This window comes from Triticum urartu, chromosome 3, assembly GCF_003073215.2.
Source record: "Triticum urartu cultivar G1812 chromosome 3, Tu2.1, whole genome shotgun sequence".
NCBI classification, from domain to species: Eukaryota; Viridiplantae; Streptophyta; class Magnoliopsida; order Poales; family Poaceae; genus Triticum; species Triticum urartu.
Genome location: NC_053024.1, coordinates 543,375,939 through 543,385,345, shown reverse-complemented (window position 1 = coordinate 543,385,345; position 9,407 = coordinate 543,375,939). Strand labels below are relative to the sequence as shown.

The window sequence follows — 9,407 nt, the reverse complement described above, 5'->3', positions numbered from 1 at the left end:
AAAACTATAAATAGAAGAGATAATAAAAATAAATAAATAAACAGAAACAAAGAAAAAACAGTGGAACAAAATCTGACCATATGATAACCATTAACATTCATGGAATCAATCCTGTGAACAAAAGGACAACACGGTATGTAGACATCATCAAAGAGTTGACACCTCATGAAATACATCTGCTGATAATTAAGAAAAACACCACGGGTGTAATAACAACTCCCAACAAGTTCCATCTCGGAGTCGCTCAAACCATCAAGAGCTACAAAATATAATTACACAGTCTCAAGGGAACAGAAAAATCATCATGTGCAATAAAACAAGCTAAAAAGTTCCTTAAAAATAAACCTTACCAACAGAAGGTAAAGGAGACAATGCATCTCCACGACCAACACGATAAAAATCAATACCAATCCATGTTCCATAGTGTTCAAGCCTAATGGTCATTATATCACGAGGACGAACACCATAATCACTGACCAATCGTTCCCAGGAAGGACCATGGAATTTACTCCTCAACCGACCATGACTAAACAAAACACCATACAAATAACCCTCATTGCACTGAAAAGCAAGATCAGTATCTTCGTCACCCCTCCTTATGGCTAAAGCCCTGCACTCCTCGATGTAATGAGCAAGATGAGCTCTAACACTGCACGGAACATACTGCAGAACAAATCAAAACAAGGATCATAATCAAAACCTAGACAACATGAGCAGCACCAAAAGAAATAAACGTGTGTGCCAAAAATTGAACAATTATAAAATGGTATTCTTACAACACACCTCCAACAACGCCGATCAAGGACCACACTGAACCCATTACAGAAGACTCAACAGAAGAACACGGGCCACCAGGCATATGGCAAAAAGAACAAGCCATAACTGCAAGGAACACAATGATTATCAAGAACTAATCACACAAAACCCAGTTGAAACTTGACATCTGATAGTGTTGGTAGTCCCCACCCGTAACTACCCCGTAAATCTCCATATCCCGGAAATATAATGGGAACAAAAAGAGAAACGTTAAAGGGAAACAAGGAACCCACGAAGGCAACCGGTAGGGAACGGCGATCACGCGAACGGGGAAGCGCGGTCGACGCTAAAGAAGGACCGCCGTAAAACCAGTCAACAAGCGCGGCGGCCGGGACAGGGGCCGCCGTAACCACGCGACAAGAGCGGCGGCCGCGACGGACGAAGACGACGGCAAAGAAAGAACAGTGCTCCACGACGGTTCGCCCACACCAGAGAGAAAACATATCTCAAAACAGATCAAAAGATTTTATAAAACATTAAAAGTATAAGGACTAAAGTGAAAAAAAAACAGAAAGGGAAACCAGAAACCGAAAAACACGGGAGACGCCGTACGCGCGACAAGTGTCGCGCGCGGAGCGCCTCGGAAAAGTCTCCCGGCCGCTCCACACGTGACACTTGGCACGTGCGAAGCGCTCTCCAACTAATCATTGCGAGGAACGCTCCTCAATTAGTGATTTCGAGGCTATCACGCCTGCAGTGCAAGAGAGCTGCCTGTGGGCCGTCGGCCTTGTAACGAGGGACCGAGAGTGGCCCAATGTGGGATCGGCCTAGTGGCTATTTAAGTGTGTGGCTGTGTTCTTCTCACAAAAAAAAGGAAGAAGAAAGAAGTGTAAACCTTGGGGTTTAAAAAGAAATGAGAAGCGTGTGCTCTCGTCTCACCTCCGCCGTCTCCTTTCTCAGCTGCTCTCCTCTCCTGACTCCTCTCACCTACCCTCCAGATCGGGTCGTAACAGGGCGTGGCGATGGCTCTGGTGAAGCTGTACGGCATGACCATGTCGTGGAACGTGACGAGGTGCGTGGCGGCCCTGGAGGAGGCCGGCGTCGAGTACGACGTCGTGCCCATCGACTTCGGCGCCGGCGAGCACAAGACCCCCGACCACCTCGCCAGGAACGTACGCATGCTTACCGCCTTCAGTTTGCAATGCCCTCCATATATGCTTCTAGTCTAGTCTCAAAAGGGGTCTCCGGTGCACCTGAAACCCATGCCTGCTTGCTGTCCTTATATGAAGCCCTGACTAAAATCTCAGAAACGAACACATGAAACATACTATGACCTCAGCAGGGGACCTAATCAACTACTGTAGTTATCAAAACAAGCCGAGTTAATTGCACAAAACCACCACATTTGGGGCATCGTTTGCAGAAAACCACGAGGTCAATAATTTTTTGCAAAAAGCACCGCACATTCAGTAAACTTTTTGCAAAAAGCACTGATCAAGTGATTTAGATCGTTTAATCACTTTTTGACAAGTGGGACCGAATTGTCGGGAGCTGACTTGGCAAAACATTTACATATACACCCTTAGATCTTAAAACTAAAAGCAATCAACCCCCTCCCCCGTCGTGTGTAGGCTATGGAGGAGAGTCTCACCGCTGCTCGCCGCCGGCCGCTCCCTCAACACCCACGACCAGGGCACCCGCTGCTGCATCGCCCGGCGAGCAACAGCCGCCGCGCTCTTGGCACAAGTGGCCTCGCGAGCCCGAGCCTCTACACGGTGGCCTCGCTCCCTCCAACACTCCCTCTGTTTTGCGGCCTCGCTGGGCGCGTCGTGCCGTCGGCGGCGGAGACTGCTACGGCCGCGGCGGAGGACGCGGCCGGCGTGCACGGCTGTACCGCGACGTGTTGAAGGGCGTGCTCGCGCGCGAGGTCAGGGGCACGTGCTCACCGGATCTCAGGGCGCATGCTCGCGGGGAGGAGGGACGCCGCCTCGTCGGAAGGAAGGGGCGCATGCTCGGGCTGGAGGAGGGAGTACGCCTCGCCGGGGCGCGTGCTCGCGCGGGAGAAGGGTGGCCGCCTCACCGGAGCCGTCAGGCCGTCCTTCTCTTCGCCGGGGCGCGTGCTCGCACGGGAGAAGGGTGGCCGCCTCACCGGGGCCGTCAGGCAGTCCTTCTCTTCGTCGGGGCGCGTGCTCGCGGGACGAGGGTCCTTCTGCACCACGCACACGAGCGGCGGCTGCTCGCCGGCCGACGGCTCCGCTTTCCCCGTCCCAGCCGACGGCGTCGGGCCCTGCCCCTCCCAGTTCACGCACACAACCTGTTTGTTGTAATGTGTGTGAGAGTGGAAGAGAGGAGAAGGAAGAAGACTTGGTCAAGACTCACACGTGGCAATATTTTTCAAGTCAGCTCCTGACTAGCGGGCCCCACCTGTCGGAAACGTGATCAAACGCAGCAAAGCCCGTGATCAGTGCTTTCTGCAAAAAGTTTACTGAAAACGCGGTGGCTTTTACAAAAAATTAGTGACCTCATGGTTTTTTGCAAACGATGCCCCAAATGTGGCGGTTTCTTGCAATTAACTCAAACAAGCCTTTTCTGTAAGGGCCGAGAGTGCCCAACAGGAGACTGCTACTAACTACATGAATAATCTAAGCCATTAGGATTTAAGAGCACTACTTTTTTCACCACCACCAATGTTGAGCAAAAGAATTGGGTCTGCACTCTGCAAGTAGCACCAAGCCACCAAGAACCTGATCAACTGTCTCCGCACAAACCATCCATTCTACTATTCGAAATTCAGACTTGGCTTCTAAACATTTATTCGGCCTTTGAGCAGATCTTTCCACACTCTGCTTTATCCAGCCTTATAGTCGCTAAATTTGTTGAATGGCAATTAGTATCTATATATACAATTAGCCTGCTACTGCAGGGTACGTTTAGCAACTTGTCTGTACGAAGACAATGGAAATCTATGCATGTTATCTTATTCACATTGGTTTGACCAACCGATCTTAGTGTTATAGTAACTGTGGCATTTGATGAATCCTGTTTTTAGAGGCGTGACATCTGATTGACAAAAACCTCACTGTCTTCATATGGTCCTCTGCAGCCCTTTGGTCAGATGCCAGTTCTGCAGGATGGTGACTTCTACGTCTGGGGTATGATGCTAACACTTGGAGATGTGCCTCTTTTCCATCCCTCGTGAATATAAACTTAAAAGGGACAAGATGCTCTGACATTATTGTTGCTTTGCTGTTGATGTTGCTGCCTTATTTCCCAAAAGTGTGTCTAAGCTGGCATTTCCAGTTTTCCACCTTTGTTGAAACGGTGCCTAAGCTGTCCGTATAAGATGACGTGATGCAGAAAAATATCAATTATGTATAATTGTCAGCTGTTATTATATTAGGATCCCCCCTCCCTCCCTTTGCCAGCTCTTGTTTTCCTTATCAATTATGTAGTCACTTTGGCAGCAGGCTCCCATTGTTTCGTCAAAAGGAAAAAAAAGGAGTACAGATTTTGGGACTTGGTTGCTATGTGAAACAATGTTTCCACTAGGCAAATAATTAAATGTTTTTCTCATTATAGAAACCAAAGTAATCGCAGAGTTCCAAATCATAGGGAAGTACAACGCAACATCATTTCTTGGATAAATGATGACACACAATCTTATTAGAATGAAATGGCATTTGCTAAGTACTGAATTGTCATATTTGGCCCCCCCCCCCCCCTCCTTCACTTTGCCAGCTCTTGTTTTCTTTTTCGATTTTATTATTTGTATGTTTTCCTTGATGTTGTAGTCACTTTGGCAGTAAGCTCCCATTGTTTCATCAAAAGAGAAAAAGGAGTACAGATTTTGGGACTTGGTTTCTATGTGAAACAATGTTTCCACTAGGCAAATAATGAAATGTTTTTCTCATTATAGAAACCAAAGTAATCACAGAGGACCAAATTAATCATAGGGAAGTACAGCGCAACATCATTTCTATGAAAGGGATGTGGTCGTTCTTGGATAAACGATGACCCACAATCTTATGAGAATGAAATGGCATTTGGTACGTACTGAATTGTCATCAACCTATTCTAGTATGCTCAAAACATCAGCTTAACTAGAAAAGAGAAGAAAAATCACATGTCTTAGTTATCCAGGATTCGAGGCAAATGCATATACGTTATGTTTGCTTTAGAACAATTTATGTTAGAACCGCGTTACTACCGTTGCTGATTATCACAACTCTGGTTATGTTTCTTTTTTCTTGTTAGAATCGCGTGCTATTTGCAAGTACACATGCCGCAAGAACAAACCGGAGCTGTTGAAGGAGGGCAACCTCAAGGAATCAACAATGGTAGATGTGTGGCTCGAGGTGGAGGCCCATCAGTACACGGCCGCACTGGAGCCCATTATCCTTGAGTGCCTCGTCCGTCCTATGTTCAGGCGAGCCACTGACCAGAAAACTGTCGAGGATAACCTTGTGAAACTGAAGAAGGTGCTGGAGGTGTACGAGGCGCGCCTGACCAAGTGCAAGTACCTGGCTGGAGACTTCCTCAGCCTCGCAGACCTTAACCATGTGTCTGCTACCGCATGCCTGGCGGCTACACCCTACGCTTCTTTGTTCGACGCGTATCCGCATGTGAAAGCCTGGTGGTCTGGTCTGATGGCGAGGCCGTCCGTCCAGATGATCACTGCACTGAAGAAGCCGTATTTTCAGAATAGTGTCTAGCACAGTTTTCACCGGGATCCACGAAAGAAGCCGGGTTGTCTCTGTGCGATAGCGGAAAATGTCTTGCCTCTCTCAAGGGACGTGATTCACGTTATAAGGAGAGGGGGGACGTGACCCCAACGATCGATACAAGGAGATCAGGACGATCGGTACAGAGAGGGAATCTCAGGAGAGATTACTTGGAGAGGAGATAAGGAGATAGAGATAGTTACAATTGTAATATGTTTAAACTCTAACAACCAAATCTATCTCTATGCCTAACACCTAACACCAGCCGAACACCACCTCCTGGTTGGGATCGTGACATGTATGTAACGTTGTCTAACACCCTCCCTTAATCACAACTTCATTAAGTTGAGATTATGCTTGAAGTCTTCAAAGCTTCTTGTGGGAAAGGGCTTTGTGAATCCATCTGCAAGTTGATCTCTGGAATGCACAAAGCGAATATCAAGTTGTTTCTGAGCAACTCTTTCTCTGACAAAGTGAAAATCAATCTCTATGTGCTTTGTCCTGACATGAAACACCGAATTTGTAGAGAGATATGTAGCACCAAGATTGTCACACCATAAGCAGGGAGCTTGCTTACTTTGTACACCAAGTTCCTTCAACATAGACTGAACCCATATTATTTTAGGTGTAGCATTAGCCAATGCCTTGTATTCTGCCTCTGTACTCGACCTGGATACAGTGGCCTGTTTACGTGCACACCATGATATCAAATTTGGTCCAAAGAATACTGCAAAGCCACCAGTGGAGCGTCTGTCATCAAGACAGCCTGCCCAATCTGAGTCAGAGAATGCACTGACAAGCAAGGTTGTCAGAATCACGATTTTGAATCGGATCGGAGCTTCGATGGTAAGATCGCAAATCGTAGAATCTTCACTATCAGGATCGTAGAAACGTAGATTCTATGAACTAAAATCATAGAATCATAGGGGTTAGTTTGGATCGTAAAGTCGTAGAATCATATAACAGAATCGCGATTCTGACAACCTTGCTGACAAGAGTGAAGGGTGATTTGCTGAAGTTCAGTCCCAAGTTCAGAGTATCCTTCACATACCGAACTATACGTTTTGCAGCTGTCAAATGAACATTGGTAGGTGCATGAAGAAACTGACAGACTTTGTTAACAGCAAAAGACAGATTCGGTCTGGTAAGCGTAAGGTACTGAAGAGCTCCTACCAAACTCCTGTATTTTGTGTTGTCCTCTTGATTCAAGGGTTCACCTTCTACAAGAGACAGTTTTTCTGAACTAGACAATGGAGTGGGGGAAGGCTTGCATCCCTGTAACCCAGCCTTCTTAACCAAATCAGTGGCATATTTTTCTTGAGAGAGCAGAAGTCCATCTTTGTGCTTCTTCACCTCAATCCCAAGAAAATAGTGCAAATCACCAAGATCCTTTAGAGCAAATTCTGCACTTAGATCCTTAAGAAGTCCTCTGATAGCTTCATCAGATGAGCTGGTTACAATAATATCATCAACATATATGAGAACAAATATGCATGTGTTGGACTTGTTGTAGATGAATAATGATGTGTTAGATTTAGAGGGAACAAAACCAAGTGCTTGCATTTTGTGACAGAGACGAGCATACCATGCCCTTGGAGCCTGTTTCAACCCATATAGTGCCTTATCAAGCTTGCATACATATGAAGGAGCATTCTTACTCTCAAACCCAGGAGGTTGTTTCATGTACACTTCCTCTTCCAGAACACCATGGAGAAACGCGTTCTGAACATTAAGCTGTCTGAGACTCCATCCTCTGGAAACAGTAATATATAGTACAAGACGAATGGTGGCAGCCTCTACCACTGGACTAAACGTGTCCTCATAGTCTATACCATATCTCTGTTTAAAACCTTTTGCTACTAGCCTAGCCTTATAACGATCAATAGTTCCATCAGCTTTTCTTTTAATCCTGAAAACCCACTTGCAATCAATTAAATTTTTACCTTGCTGTGGGGGAACCAAATGCCATGTTTTGTTTTTCTTCAATGCCATATACTCTTCATTCATGGCTTTCTTCCACCTATCATCACACAATGCTGCTTCAAGGGTGTTAGGTTCATCTGGTTCACCTGTGAAACAAACCATACCATACTTGGATATATGCTTGTAGTTGATAGGTAGAATTTTCCCTTGTTGAAGGCGTGTGCGACGTGGCTGCTGAGCACTCGTATCCGCTGCCACAGAGGATCCCGTAGTTCCCAAATCATTGGTTGGACCAGAACCCAAGAGGGATTCGGCAGCAGTAGCAGCAGCGCCACCCATCAGCGTCGGATCTTCTGCGGTTGAAACGCGAGGCGGGACGCCTGAAGCAGCCACAGAAGATCCCGGAGCTGCCACATCCACTTGAATTTCCATGCCGGTCAGATCTGCACCTGGATCCGCGCGAGTTTTCGCGCCAGGGGCCGTGTCAGGGGCTGGATCCGCGCGAGTTTCCGTGCCAGGGGTGGTCGGGCCCGCGTCAGGCCCCGCGCCCTCCCTGGACCGCGTACCTTTACGCCTCTTGTACGTCACCGGTTGGATGGGGTGACGCGCAGCTTCTGGGCCACCTGGGGCCGGCCAAGTGGAGGGCGGCGATTGGCGCGAGTAGGGGAGCCAGCGCAGCCAGCGGACGAGGCCCGCGTGTCGCTTGTGGGACCGGCGCTACGGGAATCGGGGAAGACTGCATGCTCGCCTCCGCCTGCGTTGGGCTGCGATCCCGGAGCAGATCTAATTTGCTGCCCCTGGACAGATCCCGAGGAGGATCTGTCTCCTCTGGTGGGACACATAAAATATGGTCCATCTGAATTTTTTTTCAACAATAATTTCTTCATGGATTTCTCCTGTATCATCAACACAAAGCTCATGCAGATCATTAGATGAGTTAGTCAATAATTGATCATCAATATTTTGCCCCCCTTGATCAAAACTAGTGAGATGGGAAGGCAGAAGAAGGATTTCTTTTCGAAGAAGAGCGCCAGCATTGGGGTGAAGATCAGCAAATGGGAATTTGGTTTCATCGAATACGACGTCACGTGAGATGTAAACGCGACCAGTGGAGACATCGAGACATTTTACACCTTTATGCTAGGCGCTGTATCCTAGAAAGACACACTGTTTTGATCGAAACATGAGTTTGCGATTGTTGTAGGGACGAAGGTTTGGCCAACATGCACACCCAAAGACTCGAAGAGATTTGTAGTCTGGTTTTGTGTGAAGGAGGCGTTCTACCAGAGTTTCATTATTAATGACACGACTGGGTAGCATGTTGATAATGTGAACATCAGTGATGAATGCTTCATCCCAAAACCTGATCAGAGGCATGGAGGCTCCTGCCAAAAGGGCAAGACCTACCTCTACGATGTGTCTATGCTTGCGTTCAGCTGAGCCGTTTTGCTGGTGAGCATGTGGGCATGATACTTGGTGAGAGATACCAAGGTTTTGGAAGAAGGAGTTCAACTTTTCGTACTCCCCCTAGTCTGATTGGACAGCGATGATTTTGCTGTCAAACTTGCGTTCAACAAGAGCTTGAAAGTTTTGGAAAACTTGAAACGCATCTGATCTTCATTTGAGAAGATAGATCCAATCAAATTTACTGTAGTCATCAATAAAACTGACATAATACGTGTGTCTACCAATAGAGTGTGGGGCTGGACCCCAAACATCAGAAAAAATAAGTTGGAGAGGTTTGATAGAAACGCTAGTAGAAACGGGGTATGGTAATTGATGACTTTTTGCTCGTTGACATGAATCACAAATTGTTTCAACATGACGCTCAAACGGGAGCTTATTTTTCCTAAGCAACTTTTCAACTAAAGAAAAAGAGGCATGTCCTAAATGATCGTGCCATCGTGTGGACGTAAGCTTGATAGCACCACAAGCTTGTTTATTGAATCTTCTAAACTCTGGAATCAACGGATAGAGCCCTCGAACACATCTACCGCAATAGAGTAT

The 9,407-nt window shown here is 46.9% G+C and overlaps 1 protein-coding gene across 1 annotated transcript; it reads left to right on the top strand.

The window, feature by feature from the left end:
- The first annotated feature begins 1,692 nt into the window (after positions 1 to 1,692).
- LOC125544882 (glutathione S-transferase 1-like) lies at positions 1,693 to 5,510 on the top strand. Its single transcript, XM_048708662.1, has 3 exons — positions 1,693 to 1,928; positions 3,860 to 3,908; positions 5,011 to 5,510. Exons 1-3 carry the CDS (start codon positions 1,779 to 1,781, stop codon positions 5,466 to 5,468), a joined length of 657 nt encoding a protein of 218 aa, XP_048564619.1. The 5' UTR covers positions 1,693 to 1,778; the 3' UTR covers positions 5,469 to 5,510.
- The last annotated feature ends 3,897 nt before the right edge of the window (positions 5,511 to 9,407 follow it).

Bases quoted from the DNA above. Each gene is read 5' to 3' on its own strand.
- LOC125544882 (XM_048708662.1), top strand. From the start codon at position 1,779: ATGGCTCTGGTGAAGCTGTACGGCATGACCATGTCGTGGAACGTGACG. The intron at 1,929-3,859 runs GTACGCATGCTT...GGTCCTCTGCAG, and splicing joins CCGACCACCTCGCCAGGAAC to CCCTTTGGTCAGATGCCAGT. The intron at 3,909-5,010 runs GTATGATGCTAA...TTTTCTTGTTAG, and splicing joins TGGTGACTTCTACGTCTGGG to AATCGCGTGCTATTTGCAAG.